Source organism: Anser brachyrhynchus (assembly GCF_964034855.1).
Source record: "Anser brachyrhynchus genome assembly, chromosome: 2".
NCBI lineage: Eukaryota > Metazoa > Chordata > Aves > Anseriformes > Anatidae > Anser > Anser brachyrhynchus.
This window is the reverse complement of record NC_137695.1, coordinates 153028154-153053387: the sequence shown is the minus strand read 5'-3', so window position 1 is coordinate 153053387 and position 25234 is coordinate 153028154. Positions and strand designations below refer to the sequence as shown.

General features: G+C 45.6%; 1 protein-coding gene across 3 annotated transcripts in view; it reads left to right on the top strand.

The window, feature by feature from the left end:
* Positions 1–1339: 1339 nt before the first annotated feature.
* The window catches only part of KCNQ3 (potassium voltage-gated channel subfamily Q member 3), a 198426-nt gene continuing 174531 nt past the window's right edge, over positions 1340–25234 (top strand). For 2 of the 3 annotated variants that reach the window (XM_080581849.1, XM_080581848.1), the window contains exon 1: positions 1361–1778. In XM_080581849.1, coding sequence (XP_080437975.1) covers positions 1432–1778 — 347 coding nt within the window. In that variant the 5' untranslated portion in view covers positions 1361–1431. Of the gene's footprint in view, positions 1779–25234 lie in introns of all 3 variants that reach the window. The other variant, XM_080581850.1, reaches the window with a different exon arrangement.

Sequence of the window (25234 nt, the reverse complement as noted above, 5' to 3'; positions counted from 1 at the left end):
CTTCTTTTTTTTTTTCCCTTTCTCTCTCTCTTTTTTTTTTTTTTTTTTTTTTTTTTTGAGATATTATCTGACAAGAAAGATTCGATCAGACCCTTGGTATCCGCCCAAGCTATGCGAACGCAGAGAGGTTTTTCACGGAAAATCACCTCTAGGAGGAAAGGGGATCCTCCTGCTGCGGAAATCCCGGGGCACGCAGGCTGCAGGGCACACAAAAGCGGTCTCCTCCCGGCTTCTCAGCCACGAAACTGAGCGGGGAAGGAGAGTGACCATCACAGCCCCTCTGGATTTAGGGCCGGGGCAGGACCCAGGGGCTGATACACGTTTGGGGGAAGGTTGTGGGGTGTTGTGGGGTAGGTTGCGGGGGGTTGCGAGGCCGCTGGATCTCAGCCCCGGAGCCCCGGGGCAGGAGCAGCATCCCCTCCCCGAGAGAACCGTGCCCAAACCCGAGCCCTGTGGGGCTGGGGGCTGCCCGGGCGTGCTGCCCCCAACCCCAGCTCCATGCTTGGGGGCTCGGCTCGGCTCAGCTCGGCTCCGAGCGAGAACTGCTCGGCGGGCAGCGCCTCCAGCCGCCTCTCCCGGCATCCTTCATCCATCCTCCTCCTCCTCCTTCCTGCTCCGCGGGGGGCCGGGGATGCCCTCCCCCTCCCTCCCCTCCCCTCCCCTCCCCTCCCCTCGGGGGGGTGGTGTGTGTGTGGATGGGGGGGGGGTGTGGGTGGGCTGTGATGCTGCGGGGGGATCCCCTGGTGTCGAGAGGGGTCTCCCCCTCCCGCCGCCTGCCGGGATCTCCCCGCTCGGCTCCTCCGGCGGCTGATGGGGGGATGCTGGAGGGGAGGGGGGGGCTGACAGCCGATGGTTTTTTTCATTTGGGGGGGTGATGGATGGGTTTGGGGGGGCAGGGGGCTGAGCAGCCCCCCCCCCCCCCGGGGGCTGGGGGAGAGGGGGGCGGGCGGCTATTTGCTGGTGCATACAATGGGCCACTCCCTAACGTGAGGGCTGGGGGGGGGTGGGGGGGGGAAGGCAGGAGCTGGGAGGAGGAGGAGGAAGAGGAGGAGGGGTAGAAGGGGGGAGGAAGGGGCTCGGGCATCGGGCTGGTAAATAAACTCCGCGATGCTTCCCCTCCCAGGTGCCCACCGCGCTGCTCCAGCCTCCCCTCCGCCCGCCGGCGGGGATGACCTGAGGGGGATGTGACCGCCTCCCCCCTCCCTCCATCCCCCCTTCCCCTTATTATATATATATACATATATATATATACCCCCCATCCACATATATATATATATATACACACACATATATATATATATATACAAACACACCACCCAACCATCCGGGGGGGGAGCTGGGGGGGGTGGGGGGGAGGGCGGGGAGCTCGGATCATGGCCTTGGGGCTCCCGGGGCTGCCGCCGAGCCGCAGCTCGCCTCCGGGGCCCGGCCATGGGGCTGAAGGCTCGGCGCGGCGCTAGCGGGGCGGCGGCGACATCGGGCGGCCGGGCGGCGACGGGAGGTGGCGGCGGTGGCGGCGGAGGTGGCGGCGGCGGAGACCCCGAGCAGGGCTCGCTGGCCCTGGGGTCCGGAGCCGATCGCGACGGGACTCTGCTGCTGGAGGGCGGCGGGAAGGACGAGGGGGGCAAGCGGAGCCCGCCGGGCTTGGGGCTGCTGGCCAAGACCCCCCTGAGCCGCCCGGTGAAGAGGAACCACGCCAAGTACCGACGGGTCCAAACTTTGATCTACGACGCCCTGGAACGACCCCGAGGCTGGGCGCTGCTCTACCACGGCTTCGTGTGAGTACGGGCAGCGGGAGCGGGACCCCCGGCCCCCGGGGATCCCCGGCAGGATGCGCCTGGGGGCCCCTTTTTGCTTCATCATCCCCGGCCGGGGGACTCGCTCCCAGCACCGGGGGAACGGCGGGGACCTCACTAAGGGATGTGCTGGCTGAGTGGTTTTCTTATTATTACTCCGACTCCTTATTCTTATTCTTTTTTTTTATTATTCTTTATTCTTCTTATTCTTATTCTATTCTTATTCTTATTCTTATTCTTATTCTTATTCTTATTCTTATTCTTATTCTTATTCTTATTCTTATTCTTATTCTTATTCTTATTCTTATTTTTTCTTATTCCTTTTTCTTATTCTTATTATTTTCTTCCTATTAATTTCTTCTTACTATTTTTTCTTACTATTTTCTTCTTTTTATTCTTTTCTTCTTATTATTCTTTTCTTCTTATTATTCTTTTCTTTTCTTATTATTATTCTCTTCTTATTATTCTCTTCTTATTATTCTTTTCTTCTTCTCCTTATTTTTTTTTTTATATTTTTATTATCTATCTTTTTCCCTCGGGTTTCCCCAAAACAAACGGTTTCTTTCGAGCCCGTGGCTCCCTCCGGGCCGTGCCCCTGCGTCGCCTCAGGGCGCTGTGCCCAAACCTGCGCGCCTCAACCCCTGGAAGCGGGATAGGGGAGCAGGAGCCAGCTCTGAGCGGGTTTAAGGCTCGAAGTGCTTAAGGGGACGCTGCCAGCTTCAGTTCAGCGCAGAGCATTACATGTGGCTAAACCAGCTTTTATAAACCCCGGGTGAACCGGCTCCTGCAGAAGCTGAACGTGGCAAACGAAAGCCATCGGGTTTCGGTCCTCTGAGTGTCACCCCGCAGGGCACGAAGCCCAGGCACTGCAGCCCTGTCCACCAGAAAGTTGAACTGGCCACAGGCAGAGATGAAACAAACTCGTTTTCTGGCCCAAAGGCGCCAAGGTAAATTAATGACCACTGGCATTCCTAAAAATTCAGATCCCTTAAGCTTTCATAAGAATATAGAAAAAAATAAGGCTGCTTACAGCATGCAACGAAGTTGGCAGAGTCCTGTTAAAATAAATGTGTTTTTTTTTAGTGTTTTGAATGTGTTTGAAAACCCAAGGGATTATCAGTGATCGTGGTGTACTATTTCTCTTGAACGCTGTAACGTATACAGAGCCCTGTGTGATAGAGGCTTTAAGCAGTGATTTCTGAAATTGCTTTATTTGCCAAAGACAAAGTGCTCTGGGCTGTATGGGCTGCGAGCCTGGAGCTGGATTTTGGGAAGCCCTGATCACCAGTGTAGTTCCTGCACTTGCAGATAAACACCTCGAGTGTAGGGCTGTGATTCTACCTTCCGGCAAATTTCTCGTGGATGTTTGCAGGGATTTCGCCCTGGGCGAGAAGTAGAAGGCAGCGTTCACTATTGAAGTGCTGCTATGTGCCACTCACCTATTGCTGCCCCCCTCTTCTCAGTGTTTTCATAAAGTGTGACTTGGGACAAAGGCTCCTGCTTTCCAGTTTGATTTCTGTGACAATATGGACACCGGCTACCATCACCTCTTTTTTTTTTGCCTTTTTTTGCCTTTGGAATAAATTGTGGTAACAGGCAGGGAGAGACAGTTTTTGGGGCCGGGGGAAGATGCTGTGCTGGGGGAGGCTTTTTGTACAGAGCTCGCTGTTGGGTTGTGCTTGGTATTGCATAACGCTGCTCCTGCCTGGGGGGAGCCGTGTCTGGACGGAGGCACACCTCCCGCTCCTCCTGCCTCGCTCAGCCCACACAGGCTGCATAAATGAAGCTTTGGCACACGCCAGAGCCTTACAAGTGCGTGGCATCTCTCTGTTTGTGGATAGCCGTGGCAGCTGGGTCAAATCCATGCCCAGGCTCATGCCTGGGAACAAGCAATAGGGTGGTGGATGGGGCTAGAGAGGCTAAGGTAGGCTAAGTCACATTTGTGCGCAATGGGTATAAAAATTTCAACGTTACAATATTCATATTAACTGGCTGTCTAGGTGTGTGGCTACCCTTAAAATCCTTATGCAACGTGGATTGCAGAATGGGCAAAATTGTAATTTTATAGGGTTTGATCCTTCTTAGGAGTGGACCCAATGTTCTGTGTGGCCAACAGCTCCTTGGTGGCTGCACAGTCCTGCAAAATGCTGAGATGTGAGCCTGGCGTGCTCCCACAGAGGTCAGTAGAGGTATTGGTCGGTCAATCAACATTAATGAAAAAACACCTTTAGCACTCCTTATCCTAAAGGGAAGTAAAACACACAACTCTTCCCATGGTTCCACTTCTTTTGGTGAAGGTTCTGCTGTGCCCCTGTGAACATCAGCGGGGAAGGCACCATCCTCTAGGCAGGAACCCAAATGTGTTTTCTGGGCCAGATCCTCCCCAGACTTTTTTGGACTTGATGGGGAGATGAGGGAATGCTGCTCGGTTTTTATGGCATTAAGGTTGAGGAGAACGGGCTTCCAGATGAGCAATGCTGGGTCAGCAGAGAGCATGGCAATGTTTCCAGCAGGAATAGGTGTCCTGTGCCCCCGCAGGAGGTGTGAGCACAGAGCACCTCGAGCAGCCACCCAGTGCTCTGCCTGGGCTCTGCCAGCCCACCCCCTCCGAAGCCACCCAGGGGTGTTCTGCAGTCCAAGTTTCTGCTCAGTCTCATCTCCTTTTTGAACTCGGCAGAAGCTGTGGGCTCCTACCTCACTACACGATCAGGCCCTGCAAAAGAAACCTGCCAAAAGTGATGGAGCAGCATGCTGAGATCTTGCTTTCCGAGCTCGTTCGTGCGCCTGGAGAGCAATGACCTGCTCGAGAGCAGGAGCAGTGCAGCAGGGAAGCAGCACTCTGAGTTGATGTCTGAAGTCTTTGTTCTTGCTTTCAGATGAATTGTGTTTTAGCCTTTTTCCTTCTGAAAAGGAGTCCCTCTCAGGCTGGAGGTGCTGCTGTGACACCGTGCAGTGCTGTCCCGGCAGTTCCCCACTGCTGCTTTTCACACGAGAACACTTTACACTCTCTCTTGGGTTGCCGAGAGATTGATTGCCAACCTTTCCATAAAGTCTACAAATATGCCATTTTACTTAGGAAGGAAAGTCCCATTTATCCTAATAAAACATCATACTTCATCTCATTCGGAGTCACCTTTCAGCAGATATCAATATTTTTGCAATACAATCAAATTAAGAGTAAGACAGTTGCTCTCATGCATGTAGGACTGAGGGAATAAACAGCTGAGGAACAAAAGGGGTTGCAGCATGGGCGGATGTGACGGATTCCTCATAAGGTGCTTAAGGAAGAGCTGATTCAAAGGACTTTGGTGCTGCCTATCCCAGGATTTTGGAAGTGGGAAGCTGCTGATGGAAGAGGCTTGCATTTTTCAGACACACTGAGGATGTTGTGTGAGGGCAGGAAGGGGCTTTGCAAAGGTTTTTGCAAAAGCTTTGGATGCCTGAAAAAAATAACCTACCTTTTAAAAGGGTAGTGCAGATGGGAACTCATTAAATTGTACAGTGATGCCCATATGGCTACGAAGGGGTCACGATCCTTCGTGCATCTCCCTGTTCTAATGTGCACATAAATAAGGCTTGACACAGTCCCTGGTGTAAACAGTTCCCTTTGCTTTAGGTGCAGTTGGATCTACTGAAATGATTCAATCCCTTGAAATAACCGAATGAGAATGCAAAAACATGATCAGGCACAACCAGGCCATAGGGACAAGATGCAGGGGAATTTCTGGTGGCAGTTTTGGTGTTCAGCCTTCGGCAGCAGTGATTTGCAGAGAGCGATAGGAGAGAGATTTCTTGTGATTCTTCCTCCTCCCTTGTTCTGCACATCTGAATTTGCACCTTTGCTTATAGCAAAAAGAAAGGTGATTTGGTCCCAAAGAAGCTGACTCCGTTTCCTTCACCTTCTGAAAACATCTATTTCCTGTATGTACTACTGGGCAGAAGATTTACCTAACACCTTTAAAGTTCTCCCTGCCAGAACACCAGTGGTCTCAGACCTGGTGGCAATACTGCAGTATCTTGATGGAGTGGTTGGTAAGATAAAATATTGAATTTCCCATGAAAGAATTCACCTCCTCAAACCTGAGCTCCTGCACATTTGCAGGAAAATAATAATAATAATAATAATAATAATAATAATATATATAAACACACACATAGCTGTTTAAATCTTTGAGATTTTTGATTTGGAAATGGCTCCTGGGGGTGTAAGGTCAGGCTACAACCTATCCCTGCTCTTTTCTGAGCTCCTCTTCCTGGAGGTGTAACTACAGCTCCCGTGATGCACTGAGCTTTCCTTTGTGTCGAGAATCACGCTGTATATCCAGAATCCCCTGATGCTGAGCCTCGTGGGATGAGTGGTTTGGCCAGGATGACTGACTCGAGCCCTGCTCACCTCCATGAAACACCCAAATGCTTTATTTATGCACAGAAGCAAAAATGAATTGAATGAAAAAAAAAAAAAAAAGCAAGTAAGATTTTGATTTTTTAGTTTATTTTTAATTATAAGCACAAGGAATTTGGTGGATGATGGACAGACTCCAGGAAGGTAACAGAATTCAGATCAACTTTGCAATGGCAATTTGTGGAAAATTTTCAGCCTGACTTAATGAAAACAGAGGCTGAAGGAGAGGTAGCTAGGAGATATTCTTATTTTCATACCATCCCCCGAGACAACTGCAGCCGTTACTTTCACAGAAAAATAAGACTAGGAAAAGGCTCGGGACTTGATTTTCCTTTTTTATTTTGTTTTTGAAAAGTGTGCGATATTGGCTGCTCTCGACTGCCGTGGATCACCACGGCATACCTCCTGATGGGAAAGGGGAAACCATGGGGAACACGTGAACGTCCTTGCCTATTTCGCATCTAATCATCTCTCAATACCACTTAGCACCTGGAACAAACAGAGGAGGCAGAGGGATATGATCATCAGTGCTTCTGGGAACCTCTTGCATGACTGATCCTGGGTGGGCTGTTTGTGGGAAAGGGTGTTGAGGGACTTGAGGAACAGGTGGGAACTTTCCATTATTTTCCTCTTGGCCCTTCGGGAGATGCTTTGTAAGGTGCACCGAGCCGTCACCCTGAGGTGAGCTGGGAACAGGCTGGGGGCAAGAAGGAGGATAAATAGGATCCCTTCCTTGGCCTGTCTGGCATGGACTTGTCTCTAAGTGAGTCCCCGGAGCAGGAGAGCAAGCCTGGTCCATTAGCAAGCTCCCTTTGTGAATGCATTTGCCAGTGCGAGCCCCATTTTAATTATTTATCCTAATCCATCATAATGCACAGAATATATATTCCGCTCTGTATTTTGTAAAAAATAACAAAGCCTTACTCATTGGAGACCTTACTGCACACCTCTGTTGACACAGCTCTGCTGAGACTTGCAGGGGCTCCCCGGGGCTGGTGTGGGGATGCGACTGTTTCCTCCACCAGGATCAGCAATGCTGTGAGCTGGTGTTTGCTCGTGGTGGTGGGGAAGGGGAGGCAGAGCCTGGGGAAATCTTGGCTGGCTGTGGAGCACCAGCGGGTTACGGTCCTGCTTTGGAGTCACTTTGGCAGGTGCAACAAAACTCGTGGGTGCCCAGTGCTTCCCCAAGCAACCTCTGAACTCCCTCTGAAACTACAGGCCTGGCCCTCTGGTGGGCAGGGGTCTGGGCGGGAATGTGTGTTTTCAGCTCGCCATCACCTACAGCCCCGTAACTCCTCACCAGGGCTTTGGTGTCGACAGTGAGATCCACTCAGGGATCGGTGCCGGCTCGGTCAGCCTGCAGTGCTCGGTGTTTCCATGGCTACGCCGCTAACTTGCCGAATTTTGGTGCTGCGAACGCCTGCCTGGGAGAGCTGGTGGGAGCTGCGGGCACGCAGGTGTCTGTAGTGATGATGTTCTCCTCTGCAGGCCCTAAATCCCCAGGGGCGTGTGTCCCTGGGCACCCGTCTGCGGGTCGTGGCCAGGTGAAGCGGCGGCTGGGCTCGTTCAGGTGGGCAGAGAGCTCAGTGCTGGGGAGCATCAGCACCAGCAGTGACAGCAAACCCTCAGCAGCTCCTCACACCATCAACTCCACCAGCAACGAGCCCCTCGGAAAGGTGCCAGAGTCCCTGCTGTCATTTCTATAGAACCGAACTGTGCCAAATTTCATCATCCTGTCCGGAGGGGATGCAGCAGAGCCCCTCCAGCAGCCACCAACCTGGGTTTTTCTCCTCTTCTAAGAAACTCAGAAGCGAGGAGTAGCACTGTCGCAGTGCTGCCCTGCCGGTCCCGGAGGCACCATTTCCAGAAAAAAACCCTGTGCCAGGCGTGTTGCAGTGTCCCCAGCACAACAGCTGGGCTCAGGTCAGAGGCGGCGCTCGGTTCGGTCCCTTCCCGTGCCTCGCTTCGCTCCTTGCACCTCACAGGTCTGGGCACCTGTGGGTCAGCTGCCTGGTGGAGAGGTCACACAGGTTTTATTTCTTAATTTCATCTGAGCTGTTTTAAAACTGAGCAGGGAGAGCCTCCCCACACACGTTTTGCTTCATTTGGTACAGAACACAGGAACCTACAAGACAAATCCAATGGGAAAAATAGTAACTGAAGCTGATGTATATTAACAGCTGGATTAAAAAAAACCTCACATATCTACCTTGTTATATACCACTGTGTGCTTCAATGTGTAAGTGAACATGAAGGTGCCTTGGCAGTGCCTGCCTCTCCCAAACATCCCACCAAAGGCATCTTCCTGTCACTTACCTGGCATCTTCCTGTTCTTTTTTTTGGGCTCCCCATCCTCAAACATTACTTGACTAAATCCTCTTTAGTTGTAGCTTAGCCAGGGTACAAACCTGTGCATGAATGTACTAGGGCAGTAAGAAGTCCTTTCCAGCACCGATGTGTGTGCAAGGTCAGGAGATAACAATGTACATTCAAGGACAAGGTCTGGACTTGAGTAATTTGGTCGTAATTTTAGCAGCTCAAAGAAACTTCCCAATCAAAATCAGTCACGTGAGCATTAAGATCATTTATATGTTGTTTTGAAGCATGATATAGCAGTAACCTTAGATATAGCCAGGCAGCTGGGTGGTAGGACATTATTGTGATCAGCTTTGTATGGTATAAAAAATAATTATGTTTATTTTTGTATTTAATAATGCAAGATTCCCTTCTTGTGTGTGAAGCTTTACAGAAGAAGTGGAGCCATGGAGCCATTGCTTCCTCTACTGCTTCGGGCAGATCCTGTATTAAAAGGGTTAACTTAAATATTAATAGCATTACAAGGAATATGAGCCACGAGAGCTGTTATGTATATGCCTCCTCCTGTCTTAGGGTGATAGCTGGGAAATTTAACATTTTCCGTGGAGAGAGGGACATGCCCAGGGATATTTAGGTTCATGGCAACCTACTTAGAAATAGGCACTTTGGGAGAACTTTCAGGCTGGAAATAAGTAAATTGCCTTCTCCAGCCTCAAGCATGCAAACTACTTAAGAGCCTGTTTAACTTGGAGCCAGTGAAAGGTGCCAGTGAAGTCAGGAGAAAGCTACCCAAGGTGACACTGAGGTCAGCCTCAGTGAAGGAGTACAACTGAGGTGTGGTGGAAGGCAGCGCTAGGTTTCATCATCTTCTTCTGCACAACCAACCCGTCGCTGACTTTTTCTGGTTCGTAGGTGGGTCTTAAAAACCATACTTAAGTGGAGACGCATTTCTCCAACCCTGCTGAGTCTCAGTTTGGGAGATGCTGAGACCCTGATTTCAGAAGCATTCCATGTCTCTTGAGGTGGTGTGTGCTCTCACCTCCTTCTGCATATATAAATCTCACCAAAATCTTTCCTAATTTCTTTTTCTAGGTTGCTGGTACATGGTGGTCCTTTTTATGGGAGCAACAGTGCAGGAACCCTAATCCTGTCCATGTTAGCTGTTCTCTTTTGCTTCCTTTGACTTTCTAGACTTTATGTCATTTTCTGGATATTTGCATTTCATTTGTCCTCCTCGTTTTCAGAGTTGTTGCTGAGAGCTGTATGGAAGTGTTTTGCATTTCCTTGCCAAGCTGTATTTGGTTGTGTTGACTCTCCAGTGTTGTTTTCTAATCTCAGATGCTTTTCATATTTACTTTCTTCTGTCCTCACTGGTGTTTTGATCACCTTCCAGATTAGTATCTGGTAATTTTGTTAACGTTCAATTTAATTATTTTTATAGATCATTAAGGAAGCATTTAATAAAACCAGAACTAAGAAAATCCATTCAGCATTTCACTAAATAACAACTTCTCCCCCTCCTGGTTAATATGATATCATTTGTTATGGCTTTATTTATACCTCTGAAGCCAGTTTTTAATTGCATCTAGTTTCTGCTAGTCAACTGAATTAATACAAGAACTAGGACTTCATGAGACACTGCACCTATGTTTAAACAGCAATTATTTCCTCATTTCCTTTTGTTTAGACCTGATTGTTGGGTTACTTTTATCTGTTCAGTTCAACGGTATGAATTTGTTTACCTTCCCATCTCAGATTTCCAACCTTTTGATATATTAAGTTTGTAACTGATATAACAATTCAGTGTTCCTAGTGCTGTCCTCCACCAAAGCAGAGCTGAAGCAACGCTGAAAGCTTAAATGCCCCAATCCATCCAAGTCCTAGTTCTTATATTTTGTAGGAACCATTTGGTTTAGGCTATACCTTACTTCAAATGAAGGACAGAGATGTTCATCTTAAAACACAAGACTCTTTACAGGGCATTTCCCACTGACTGTAAATGCAAAAAAAATCTAAAAATTTCTGTTTTCAATGGGGATGAAGGAGAAGTAGGTACAGCTGTTGAGGGTCTGATAGTGAAATCCCCAAAGCGCATGGTGGGGAGCTGCCCACCAGGCGCTCAGCAGTGCGGCATCAGCTCTGCTTATCTTTGTTCCCCTCATGCCTCTCCATGCAGTTCTCAGAGCATTTACAAGGAGGGATTACACCCTGAGGAGGGAATGTCAAGAGCAGCTGATTGAAATTACAGGGGAATTAATTTAGGAAGGTAATTACAAGAACTGGAATTTGCTCTTCTACCTTTGCTAATACTGCTGCTTGTGAGATGCTGCTGGGAGAATTTCAATGCACACAACTGGCAAGGCTCCCTGATCAGATATTGTCTGCACAGTGGCATCAGATGCGTAGGACCATGGCTCTGGACCAGATTTTCAGTGTGGCAGCATCTTCACCCATGCCTACAACAGTCGTTAAGTATGTCTAGACTAATTGGCAAAGCCATGCCGGGGATGTTCCCGAGCAGCGGCACACAGTGGCCAGTAACACAGCATGGCTAGATGACCTGTGCCGTGGTTGCAGTCCAAGACAACTAAATGGCATAACCATTTTATGTGGGATCTTACCACCTTGAGGATACCCTCCTGGGTCTATGCAAATGGCCACTTTTCTTTGGGATAAGACTCAGGAAATCCTACCCCAATGAAATAATTTGGGTTTCACCCTTTGTGCATGTCTATGACACCTTCTATTTTCTATATCTTATCTTTTTCTTGCTCATGGGACTTTGTGAAGGCTTTTGCCTGTTCTGTTTCAACACTCCTTGTTGTGATCAAACTCTCATAGAGGTTCAGATACTTCAGCTCCTTTTCTCGGCATGCTAACAAAGCCCAATAATTTTCTGTGGTATTAATCCATGAGAAAGAGACCACTGATCGTTCAGTACCAAACTTTTGATTTCTGTACAACACAGAAGATATTGCTAGTTGCATTGTTGCTGCTATTTGGACATTTCTCCCAGTTTTGTCTAACTCATTGTAGGAGATGTTGCTCCATTATCTTGTCAGGTCCTGTGTGCAATGACACTGTGCAGAGGTCTGCCAGCTGACGTTCATGGCAGTTTCTGCTCCCAGAATATAGCATTATCACACTGCACCTTCTCAAACACGCTACTCTATTCAGTGCTAAATTACTTAAAACAACTTGTTTTCCCTGCTTTCCCTCAGGGCTTGAGAGGCTGTTTATCAACATTCACAATGGGATCCATCCATCTAGTGCCTTATCTGAGGTAGCTGTCTGGACTCTTTTTGTATTTGCAGAAGAAAAATAGGAAATAGAAGTTTCTGGAGTGCAGTTAATCTAATCCTGAAGATGGTTCTAAAATAAGTGAGATTAATCACTTCTTGCAGTGCCTGAAACTTTTCACTGACTACAGAAGATGCGTTGGGTGATGAACTTGAATTTAGGTGTCTACGCTGAAAACACTTGAGGGATGGGAAACTTTTCACCTGACCTGAGAGATGGGACTCAGAGCCACATTAAGATAACTAAATTTAGATATGTACATGTGATGTTCTGTGCCTGAAATAGGTATTTCAGTTCTCTTTATAGTCAGTGGAGATCTAGTCAATACAGTCAATACATTTTATGGTGCAATTCATCCAACCAGTTGTAGGGGTCTGCTTTACATGGGGATAAATCACAGCTTCAGGTCCATTCTGTTGTCTATAGTATGAGCCAAGGTGACTTGATATCCAGCAAAAGTCTGCAGTAAAAGCCACTTTCAGACAGATGAGTCTTGCCTATAAAGGCAGAAGAAATTTTAGTCTTACTTTTAGATAGGCTTTTATTAATATTAGGCTCTCTATAAAATTCTGATTCCCTTTCCTGAAGGGCTGTGTATATGTGGCTGCTTATTATTGCAGGCCATGACAAGCCCACAGTTATCCCTGACATTGTGTCAAAGAAAAGAATGATGGTGTAGCTATTCTCAGTTTTGGTATTCTATTTACGCTGCTGATTTCAGTAGCTTTAAGATCTTTCCCTAGTTGGGAATCTTGAGTTTACCCCTTCACCTTCCTTTGGTCTCTGCTTTGCCACGGGGTCTGTCTTCCTAAGCTCTCCCATACATCGCTCTTGATGCTGTTTGGAGTTTATTTTATAATCACAATTGCAGTTGAACTTGAGATCATGCTCAAACCCACATTTAACCACCTTTTGAACTAAGCTTCAAAACCAAGGGCTGTGATCAACTGGGTTTTCCTGGCACCTTCTTGTGGCCATTTGGGATTCACCTGGGCACAGGATTTACTGGGGTGGGAGTTTTCCAGCAGCAGTCCTAATTCTTCCTGTTCCTGAATTTTTGTCCACTGGCATTGCTCCTCCTGCTCTACCACTCAGCCCCCCGTATCAATGAACAGATAGCACTGCTTTCTAGAAGATGTCTTTTTAACAACACCAATTTTTATGTGCTATAGTTTCCTCTGTGAAGCTTGAAACTCTGTAGGTATGTAAGCAGCACTCAGTATTTTTAGAGGGCGTACTCACCTTCATACACTGCTGAATCAGTAGCAAGAATTGAACCTAACGCTAAAATCATCAGAGAGCTACTCCATATTTGAATGCATGAAAATGCCTCTAACATAAGGAGCAGTTTTTAGGTGGTGGTGTATTCCTTTAACAGCTGCTAGTTTGTATTTTGCTTGTTTTCACAGAAATACTGAGCCAGCAACCCCTTTTAGTCATGTCAGTACAAATGTAGAGTAAATCTATTAAAGCTAGAAGAACAATTGGATTTGGCTGCTGCAATGTGAGCATGTTCTGGATCCACTACAATTTTTTTTTTTATTTTTTTTACTGATTTTCTGTTAGCGACAGAGGCCCAGGTTAAGGGCCTGCACCTCTGATGAGGAGCTCCCCTGCCACAACGAAATCCCAGTAAGGTAAGAGAGCTTGAGGAATGGGGGAAACAGGAGAGGTGGAGATGCAGGGTAGTGAGGGAGCACTGACTTGTCCCAGGGACTTGCCAGGGACTCAGCTGTACTCACACCGTGGTGCTCGTGGCTTCTCTCCTTTGCCTCAGGAGTTGGCTTATGCAGACGTGGAGTCTTCCTTCTCTCCCTACTCCCCAGTGTTGAGAGAGGATATTCCCCAGAGAGAGCCTGGGGAAGTTGAGCCCAGAGGGAGCCTGGAGAAGCAACGCACCATCTCTCTGCTCATTTTTTGGTGTAGATCCTGATGTTGGGGCTGTAGGAAGGAGCAGCCATAAAACCATTTAGTATAGAAAGGATCTTCAGAGGTCTCCAGTCCAATCTAGTGAGCAGGGCTCACTTCAAAGTCAAACCAAACTGTTCCACAGAGTTGTGTCGTGTTTTGTGCATCTCTAAGGTTTGAAAGATTTTATATTGTGAGGGCTGATAGATTTTATTTATTTATTTATTTAGTTAGTTAGTTTCCCCACAGTATGTCAGTTTATATATTTCTTATAACGGAAAGACTTCTGGGCCAGAATTACGGGATGTCTTCTTCCCTCCCCACTCCATTCAATCCTGAATATGCATAGACAGAAATGAACTGTAACATCTGGCCAGAGATGCTGGGCAGGTCAGCCCGCCATGGAGGCAATGACCCTCATATTAACCACAAACAAAGCTGCTTGCTATTAGGCTAACCAGCACCAATGTCGTCTATATTTGGAGTGCTGACACTGGGAAATGCTAGGGATAATCTTTAGGGTAATCAACTAAGTTCATTGAAAATAGCCCTTTCTCAAGGACTTCTCAATTTTATTTTTTTTACTGACGCTGTTGTAATTTGACATTTCCACCAGTTCTTCGTCAAATTCTCCAATTACAGAAGGCAGAATTGTCCAATCTTTAGTAATTTCTCCCTACTCTACAGCTCCTCCTGACTTTCTCATCTCTTTGTCTCTGTCCCTTCCTCACCTGCTCCCATTTTCTTCCTTTGGTGGCATTTAATGCCTGCTGAAGTGCAGCTCCAGTAACTGTTTGCTGGATTATCACTCGAGGGAGCCATCCAGCTGTGCTTTTTGAGGGACCCCTCAGCCTCTCATGCTCTATGCCACTATAAGAGTAGAGTCCAGCCATAACTGACTCAAACTGAGGTGGCCTAAGTTCTCTGATAGCAGGTTGATGGGGCTGACAAGACAGTTTTGTTTCCTACCTGGACTTGCATAAATAGTTGTATTTACTTTTTGGTCTTTTTAATACTGGACTTTGACTTTGAGTTCACTTTAGCTAGCAAACACTTGGTTCTGCAACTTGCTTTGGTAGTGCTAACACACCCAAGAGACCTATGTCAGCATTAAAAATGGGCCTCTCATTCCCTCTGAATAGGAACTAAATAGGAATTACTTTGTCCATATCATGCAAGGCAGTCTAGGTGCTGGAATTCTCTCTGAGTCACCTTGTGTTTCATCATCATTAGTGTTTCTTTTTCGGTTGCACAGCTCCCTGATGCGGAATTCAGCATCCGGTGTTGAGGTGCTCCCTCTGGACCAGCGTGTGGCTGGGCACAGCCCTAAGTTAACGTCACCGTACAAGCAACATCGCTGTAGGAGGAGCTCTTAGAGCTGTGATTCAGACCCACACACTTCTGAGTCACTGTTCACGATCACTCTTTGCTCTAGGGGTGATGGCGGTGTTAGGGAATGAGCGATTTATTGGTGTCTGAGCTAATATCTGTCCCTTGAGTGTATCCAGGCACAGAGGAAGGGTTTTAGGAGCACCACGTACAGACTAACTCAAGATCTGCAGGATACTTTATACCCAACTTGAACCACACCTGCATCTATTGCTCCCAGAGTCCCAGTAAAAATGCAAGTTCCTGGTTTGCACCCCTATTTGCTGTCAGAGCTGATATCCCCAAAAAATAAAGGATGGGAGCTCCTGGTGCAACAATACCTGGACAACAACTTTTCTCTAGTGAATGAGTATATACCCAGGACTGAAGGTCATGGCTTGCTGCCTGAATTATCACAATCCCCAGCAAGTGGGATGAGAACACATCATTGCTCCCAGGGACCAAAGCAGGGCATTATCACCTCGTAAGCAACATTTTGCTGGAGACCATAAAACAGTTTTTCTGTTATAGAGTTATGTCTTATAGTTTTCTGGAAACAGTAACTCTAAAGGAAACATTATTAGGATGAATGATGAAAAGAGATTTGGGGCAGATGGAAATGTGTCAGTGCTCATCTTCATTGGCAGAGCTTGTTTTCACATATTCTACCATGAGTTAATTTCCAAGCAACTTGAAATAGATAATGTGCTTATAAGCATTAATCTGAGTGCTGCATCAGTATTTGTTTGAGGCTATGAAGACTAATACTTTTTGTTATTAGAAGACTTTTTAACTGCATAAACGATGACACAGTAATGTTTGGAAGATGGTGCAAGATAGATTCAGTCTAGAGATAAGATTTAACAGCAGGAAAGATTACTTCTGGAAGAATTTGCAAATTACTAATTTTCCACTTATCATTTTTAAACCAGCCTTGGCGAATTCCTCAAACAAAAGCTGTAGGCTGTAGCGTAGCTGCAAAAGACGGGCTTAAGTCAGTAATTCTGGGTATCCTTGGCTGTGATTAAGCAGGACTTTGAGTTATAGCTAGGAATATGTGTGTGTGTGCATTTTAATTTAGCAACAGATAAACAAACAAATGAGTGATGAAGTAACTCAGGAAGAAGATTCACTTGTTTCCTAACTTAATATTAATATTAAAATGTAACATAGCATAAGTAATAAGTAATAACTGTAATAGAAATAACAGCAGTAGAATAGGGCTGGGATTCCTAGAAGTGAATGTAGGCTTCTTCCCTGGAGGTGTCTACACCAAGTCATTTCAATCTCCTCAGCTGTTGGTATAGATCACGGATATGGGCATACTGGTGATTGCTCAACTCATTCTGAAGCAAATGATGACATCGATAAATCACACCCTGATAACTAAAGATGATACCAAATAAATAGATCTCCTTTGTCTATAATAGGAGCATTAATGCATGGCTTAGACATAGACGACTGCATTATAAATAGTAAATTTAAATGAATGAACTTCATCCTAATCACATTGCTGAAGGCCTTGTGGGGATAATAACTTCACAAAATTCTCTGGACAATAGGTGAAAAGAGATCCATCCTTTTTGCCCTTAAGATGACTGCCAAATAGTAAAATCTCTAACTGTCTTGAGTCTTGGGACACCTTTCTCCCTCCAGAGAAGGTAAATAGAGGAACCAGCATCACCAAATTTTTGCAGCTTTGGATCCTGATTCAGTCTTGTACCTAAATCTTGTAGGCTGAGGTAGGTTGAGCTTGTGTTCCTGTGGGACTCTGCTGATGTCTCCCAAGCTCTGCGTGCATGCAGAAATCAAAGATCATGTAGTATAGCTTTGCAGGACGGGGGTTAGAAATTGTTGCTTTAGGCCCTACTGATAGTTAGATAATAATTGTCAAAATGTTGTGTGTTTTTTTTTCTTTTTTCTTTTTTCTTTTTTTTTTTTTTTTTCTTCTGCCTGGAAAGGGTCCCAACTCAATGTTGTCCTCTCCAAAGCACAAATATCTAGCTATATCTCTGAGTTATGTAAAAAGTAATTACAATATGGTCAGTCTTTCAGAGCTGTCAGCTCTGTTGAAGAGTGGGATGTAATTTTTGGGTGTCCATGCAGTTCTTTGCCACTGATCCTGCAAGGAGAACAGATGGACCTGTCTGTTTTCTGCTTTGTCCGGAGGGAAAAAAGAATGGTTTTCAACCCACTTCATTTAAAAAAAAAAACCACACACCTAAACAAAACCATAAAGTCAGAGCTTTATTAGAGTGAGCTAAGAGCAGCAATGTTACAGGGAAGAAGCTGGCAGCTGTGAAGACAGCTCCAGTGATGATGATAAAACAGCAGCCGAGCTGGAGGAGGAGGCGAGGGGAGTGTTGGAAATAAAGCTGCAAAACGGAGGAGGATGAGGAGTAACCGGGCTACAAGAGGTGAAATGCAAAGAGGAGGGGAATTAAGGTTACTCGGGTAGGTGAACAAGTTAGGAGCTATGTAACGAAGGTGCTGCTTCATTGCTCTACAGGCACTTTTGGTGCCTGTTTCAGGTGAGTTGCACATCTTCTGTAAATGTGAAGCATCTTTAGTCTAAAACCTGTTGTTGCTGTTGACCTGCATGGTAGACCTTGCGCAGTCTGGGTGGACTGAGAACAACCCTAAGACCTGGTCAGCAGTGAGACATCTTGGCCAGAATTGAAATCAGAGGGCAGTGTGCTTTGTGACAATTTGTTTGTACAGTGAGCCTTCCTCTCTCCCCTAGACACTCATGGTTTAGCTACAGATTGTGAAGAAGGTCTAAAGAATAAAGAGGAAGACTAAAGGAACACCATATTCAAGGCATATTGAATGTAACTTCAGGGGGAAACGAGAGGAATAGCTTCATCTGCTCTTGAGCTATAAAAAGGGATATCAATGAGATAGAAGTCAGATTGCACTTGTTCTTAAACGCTCTCAGGAGTAGTCTGCCTGTTACCTCAAATAACAACCACACACGCTTATCTAGAAAGAGAAAACAGGGTTAGAGCTTTGACCCCTTGACCCAGCAATAAGCCAATGATGGCATCCCATTTAGCCCTCGCTGCGCAGCAGTGTGATGGCTCAGAAAAGGTTCACAAGTGATTCCTTGTTCTTCTTCCTTCTCCCTGGTGCTAGAGTTTCAGTGGTTTTGGCGGCATGGTCCTGGAGAAACATCTTCCATGGTCCGTGCACCTTTGCAAGGGGAAAGGACCCCATGCCGAATCAGGCCTAAAACCATATAAACCATATCTGTCTTAAACACTGCTTGTTGAAACAACTACCTTGGTGTGGATTTTCTCTAACGGTTGGGTTCTGGTTCTTCAGGCTGGTAACACCTGGTCAGGTTTTCCAGCTTTTCTTTGCAAGAGTGAAGCAAGAATTCTACTTTTTCCTTTCTTAAAGGAAAGCTGTGACTGCCATGGGTTATCCACAAGCTGGGGGAGTAAGGGAAACGATGGTAAGCCTGAGGGTTTCTAGTACTGCGAAAGGAACATAAGTGGAGTGATGATTTTAGTAAGAGCAGATCTCTCTGTTCACATGGCCTGATAGCACATTTTTCAATAAGTTTCTTTACTTCTGCAACTCATGTAATGCACTACCCTGAAACATGGTAGTGGGGTGCAAGACCAATTATAATTCCCTCTTTCTGGTATGTATATCATGTACAGGACATTCCTTGCATATTTTTTATTTTTTTTTTTTTTAAGATTAGGTAGAGGAAAGTCACTGGTCTTGTTCTGATTCAGCAAATCTAGCATAAAATCAAGCTTTTAGCTGGAGATTAATCTTGAAGTCATGGCACCCTTTTCAGTCCCAGAATCATTTTTAGTGGAGATAAGGAAATTATTAGCAGTGTGCAGTCATGTGATAAGCCGAAATGAATGGGATGGCAAAGGTTATATCTGACATACCTGTGAATGTGTGTTTGAAATAGCAGAGGACCACACAGTCACTGCAGCTCATATTATATTTGGATTAAGGAAGTGCCTTTTTATGAATTCAGAAATTATTATTTATAAAGTATTTATACACTCTATAGAAGTACTTTCAGGGACAAGCAGAGATGAAGGATTTGGGGGCGATGCAGAACAACCAGGAGACATCCTCGTACCGCCCAGAGAGCCCCAGGCTCCTGCCAACATTTTAGGTTCCTTTCTGTTGCTTCCATAAATCTTCCAACCTTCCTTCTGGTGAGACTCAGACATACCTGACCTCCTCAGAGACATTGCCAGCTGAGGCAGGCATAATTTAAAATGAAAATAGTTATCATTAGCGTAATAAACATTGGTCTCAGTAAGATTAGCAGTTTGCACGTGTGGCATAGAGACAAGCTTCTTGCAAGGGAAGACTGGAAGGAGCATGGTGCTGATTCTCACAGACTGCTCCTTCCTTGCTTGGGGGACAGACAGCTCTGGATAGAAAAGAAGAGTGTGAAAAATGTGTGCTAGTAAGTAGGGGAAGTCGGCATCGCTGGTGGAAAAGAGAGTGCTGTCACTCTAGGGATAGGAATGGTTTCAACATTAGTAAATGTTCTTTGAGCACTGGGGTTTCAGCCATTTGGGGGGTGATCTGGGAAGACACTGAGAATGAAAAGTCAGGTGCTGATGGGAAGTCTGTTCCCTCTAACTGGCCTTGAAACATCACTCAAAAGCCATCCCTATAACAACCATGCTGGCAGTGTCTTCAGTTAGGCCACAGATTAGGAGACTTTCTTAGGGCACCTCTGCTTTGTCACTCCTCTTTAGAGAGTGGACTCCAAGCCTAGGTAGGACTCGCGGCTAGCAAAAGGTGTTCCCTCATGTTTCTGTGGGCCTACAGACACCTGGGGACTGAAAAAGGTAGGAGATAAATGCTGTGTGCTTAGTCTGTTCCCCTGTCTGTGATCTGTCTCATCTCTGCCCTTCTTGGACTGCTGAGTTTCCATCTTTGATGGAAGTGCAGAGGATCTAGGGAGGTGGCTGGGAACACAGAACTGTGAAATATTGAGAGTTTCGCCCGCTTCTGGGCCACCACGAGCTGGTGAAAAATAGCAGCCGCTGCTGCATTTTGGGAGATGTATGGGCTGAATCCTATGCACAGATCTCAAGGTGGGTTTGTGATCCTCCAGCTGGCAAGTGCTCAGCTCATGTGTGTTGTTTGTGTTGTTGATTTGCGCAGATAGGTTGCGGTTGGCTTTGTTTCTGGCAGCTCCGGAAAGCAAAGCCAGTTTTGCATATGTCTGGATCCCATATGTGGTGCTGCTGCATGCAGGCGACGTGGGCAGTGTTTGTGCAGGTGCTGGGTTACACCTGCCCGTCTAGCTCTCGCAAGCAGCAATCTGTCTTCTCAGCAAGGGGCTCGGGGTGCGAGGTGTCTGCTTCAACCGGGGAGGAAAGTTACGGTGAGGAGAGATGGGCCAGAAGGGCTGGCAAGGCAGCGCAGGGGGTTGATTTTGTAATTTCGATGACCGAAACTTGTTACAGTAGGATGACAGTGATAACTGGAAGACAAAGGGTCAATTTCTGAACTTTGCTAATTTTTTCAATAATTAGGGGAGGGAGGAGAAAGCAAAGAAAATGGAAGGCCAGTTCCTCAGAAGTAAGACTTTAATTAAAGATTTTTTTTGTGGCAGTAGTGGCAAGAACCCAGTTTCAGTCTATGATCTCAACAGGCTAAAATCTGTATGAACTCAGAATAACTGATCTTTGCCCCAAAAACCTTACAATTTCAGTGTGAGAGAGGAATTAAGAGGCAGATCCAGGGGAAGAGGGGTGAAACACAAAAATCATTGCCAGTGTTCCCAGTTTGCCGTCAGTATAGACTGTTATTAATGTTGTACATGCCACAGGAGAGGAAAATTTGAAGAAAGACTATTAGAATAGTCACTGAGGTAGCTTCATCCACCTTTGCATCTTCCAGCTTATGCCAGGGCCAATGATGCACAATAAAGATTTGACACATGATCAATAGGGGCTGACATAGATCTGGGACAAACTGATATTTCCAGCAAGAAGCAAGAGAAAGCGCAGGAGGAACCATGACTCAGAGGTACGTTTCTGAGTCAAGATGGTCTCCTAATGTTTGGGCTGTGCTCCGCTTTCAGAGCTGTGCTGCAGCCCAGCCCTCAATGGCAAAGCTTTCCTAACAACAATATCATGCTGTGCTTTGCAAGAGGTAATGAAACGCTCCAAAAAGGGCACCTCTGCTCGGTGTCTGCTCCTCAGTCTCAGCTGGCAAATATTGGGAGATCCTAGGGGTACCTTGCAGGGCTCTGAAGAGCTCACTTCAGCAGTGTGCAGATTAGCACTTTCTGCTGTGAGATGCTTGTTGTGTCTCAGTGGAAAAAAAAAAGATGAGCCCCAGTACCTCTCTCGGTTCAGCTGCAGATGGTTTTTCTAGAAGGATCCTTGTCTAGCCTGTTAGCGCATTGGAGATTTCACTGACAACAAGAATGGAAGGAAAACTGAGTTAGCATCTCCGAGCAGCATATTACTTGCTCTCAGAAGAAACAGTGGCATCTCCATGTATCACGAGCTGAGCTGGAAGCTGGCTGCATCTTCTGGTGAAGATCAAGTGGACTAAGAAATGAACTTGCTTCACAGAGGCCTATAATGCAAAAATACCCCCCCAAAATACTTCTGGCAAAGCCATGAAGCATTCTGCCTATCAGCAGCTTTCAGTGTCACGTCCTTTGGCTCTGTCGCAGTAAGGAGCAGAGGTTGGAAATCAGAATTATCAGTGTGCAGCTAATTTTAGAAATGCCGATATGGCACATCGCTGCTCACTGCTTTATTTAAATCTCTGGCTAGAAAAATAGTGGTTGTGCAGGAATGAATAAAGAGGGCTTGTTCTGGTGACAACAGTTGAAAACATCAAAAGGAAGCAGAATAAAACTTCTTTTAGATTTCCATGAGTTCTTCTAAAAATCATTTAAAAAATAGAATAAAATAAAATAAATCAACAAATGACCTCCTCCAAAAAAAACCAACATCTTCCAAGATACTGAAAGTTTTGATGCTGCACTTCAGCATTGGCAAATTGAGAAGGCAGCAGGAGAACCTGCTCAGTGGTATCTGTTTGTGGTTTAGCTTGAAGTATAACTATTTTAAATGCCACCATTGATTTCACAAATAACTCTATTGGTGTCAAACAGTGTGGCTACACATATTGTAGACGAGAAAAATCTCCAAGTCATCTTGCGCCCCCATTTTGGGTGTGTTAATGCCACTAAAACAGCTGCTAGCCTCCACTACTAAATGTGATATGAAGAAATGTTTCCAAGACTAGCCCAATGCTACTATCTCACCACGGATATTATCTATCAGCCCTATTGCCTGGTGTGTACGGTACTTGTGCAAGCACTGTCACTGCCAGGAACACTCGGGTAAGCTCGCAGCCCTGCACAGCACAGGCTCAGCCCCTTACATCTCAGACTGAAGAGGTATTTCCAGGTTGCCATGTCCTTTTACACCTCTCAGGGCCCTTTATGGCTGTTGGGTGCAGGGGCACGGTCCCCCCGGGCAGGACACGTCCTCGCTGCAGCTCCCCGTGCCATGCCACCCTACCTGCCTGCCGTGGGCTTCTGACGCAACCCGGGGCAGTGCTTCCTCACCAGCCTCTTTTGTTTGACAGGATGCTTAATTTAATGACATTGTTGCCATGGCATGAAGAGCTGAATGGGTGATTATGTGAATGGCGAGGATTTGCTAGCTTTTTTCAACTGTAGGAGATTTAAAGCTTCCAGTGCAAAGAATATTTTACCCAGAATTTCTGTTGTCTGCTTAAAGTTGTCATTGGTGTTTCAAAGATAATATTTTCTATAAATTGTCTTTTTTTCTGGGTATAGTGTTTAAGCTGTTTTGTTTCAAAATGATCTTTCCTTGTTTTTAGATCCCCTAAATCCTTTGATATCTGAGCACCTAAATTCAATGTAAAGTAGACTATTGTTAGCAAAAGAGGTTGATGATCCAAATTTGCTAAACTACCTGGGGAACAGCAGTCAATAAAAAAAAAAATGCGGTTACCAGAGAAGAGCACGTAATGGAACACATATCTTTCACTATTGTGAACTGAGTGATTACTAGGTAGGTAGAGGCTGGAAACAATTGACTATAATGGGTCTGCTGGGATTTTAATAAAACCTTTAAAGCAATTAAAATGCTTTTATTGAAAACAGGTTTGGGCATCTTTTACAAGCAGGGACTTAACTGTAGCTGCTCTTTAAAATGTTAATTATGGTTTTGCAGCACGTGATACTGTTGTGGCATGCTCTGCAGTCAGGACCAGATCCTACAGCAGAGGAGGTCGTGCTTGTAGGATAACTGCCCTTTGGAGCACACGGCTCCTCTGTGGCTTCTCCTGGTTCATGCCCATTCCCATGTCCATGTCCTTCTTGATATATGGCCAGCTCAGGAAGGATCTAAAAGAGTGATCAGGGTCCCTTGCATACTTGGGGTGTCTACGCGAGTGGAGGCACAAGGGATCTGTGGGTGTGCTGGGTCATGTGAGGGAGGATTATTTATAGCTAGGAAAACTGAAAAGGTAGGTACTGAAAATGAGCAGATTATAAAGATCAGTCTAATATTCCTATTTTCCTCTAGGTTATAAAGCAGCATTTATTTTTTATTTTTTAAGCAGAAATGCACAATGTTTAGCATATATCTATTATTTGCTGGCATTGTCTGTACCTAGGTGTTTGTAGGAAGCACATTCATTGTTCTACAAAAACTAGTTTTATTGCTAACACCTGTTTAGGAGTTAAAAGTTGCAAAGCCATTTCCAAATAAATGCCTCTTTTGTATGTGCTCATAAACAGAAAAAAATAAATAAATCCCTTTAAACCTACAGTGTCTTTATTGTATCACTGTTAGGGAAACACCATTTAAAAGAAATTTGAACACATTCCTTTCTTGGATTTTCAATTAGCGATGACCTGTCTATCTTTTCAAAAAGTGGTCCTGAATCTCAGTTTCAGTACAGATCCCAAGATACTTGCAGTGTTTCTTGCAGTTCTAACCACAAGACTCTTTTTGTGCTAATTATAGCAGCTTTTTACATATATGTTAATCTTCTTTATTTATTCTTTTTGCCTTTGGAAGGTTTACGTTTCCAAGCAGTCACAGAGATATGTGCATAAACCCTCCAAGATACAAAACTGGAAAGTGAATACTTCCAGCTCTCTCAAATATGCATTTTTATTATTATTGTTATTATTATTATTTTTATTACTTTGATAAAAAAGGAAACATAATCTTCTCATTTCTCCCAGGGACTTGGTTCAGATTTTGCCTGCAAAGGGCTGCTGCTATTGTGTCTTTCCAGAAAAGCAAAAATGCAGAAGAAGTTTTTTGAAACATAACAGGTTCATCGTCTAAAAAAAATGGTGTGGGTGAGATTTTGAGGACAGAAGGAGAAATAGCTGATGTAGTTAAGAGGAAAAAATGACAAGTCTGTTCAGTAGATATTGTGTGAGACAATATCCCATTTACTTCTGTGATATTGCAAGAGCACCTGGCGAGTGTCCTGGTGACTGAGGACTGCATTGGTCTGCATGATGTACAGCCACAGGGTAAAATTGGATCCTTCCTTGATGTGCTCAGAAAGCTCTGCTTTCCTTTGGACATCGGGAGAACTTTGTAACTCTCAGACTCCCTTGGCAAGCTCAAGACTGAAATATTGAGATGAGGATATTTTAATTTGTTCCTCTGAAAAGAAGCAGCCAGCAAAGTGAGAATCCAGGACAGGAAGGAAATTTTGCAGCGAGTGAGTTCTGTCCTCTTCCATCCAAGGCAAGCACATAATGCGATCTTTTCCTTAAATGAATAAAGTCTTTGTGAAAGCTAATTAGAGGCTGTCCATACTGGACTCGGAACAGGACTGCAGTGCAGTACTGGACTGGCACTGGCTTTGAATGATTAGCTCAGGTGTCTGTAGCAGCTACAGAATGGAGCTCTACAGGGGTCATGAAGGAGGCTGAGAAGGAGGCAAAAAGGCTGCAATACTCTGCAAATTAACCTGAACTGAGGTCCACACTTCTGTAGCCAGGCAGTTCCCAAGAGCAAAGAGTGTGCCGAGTGCCTGGGCACATCCGCACATCTCTGCCGGGTACGTGGATCCTGTTGGTTTGCTCCCACAGCTGCTATTTGAAGGCTCTTCAAGGCTTTCG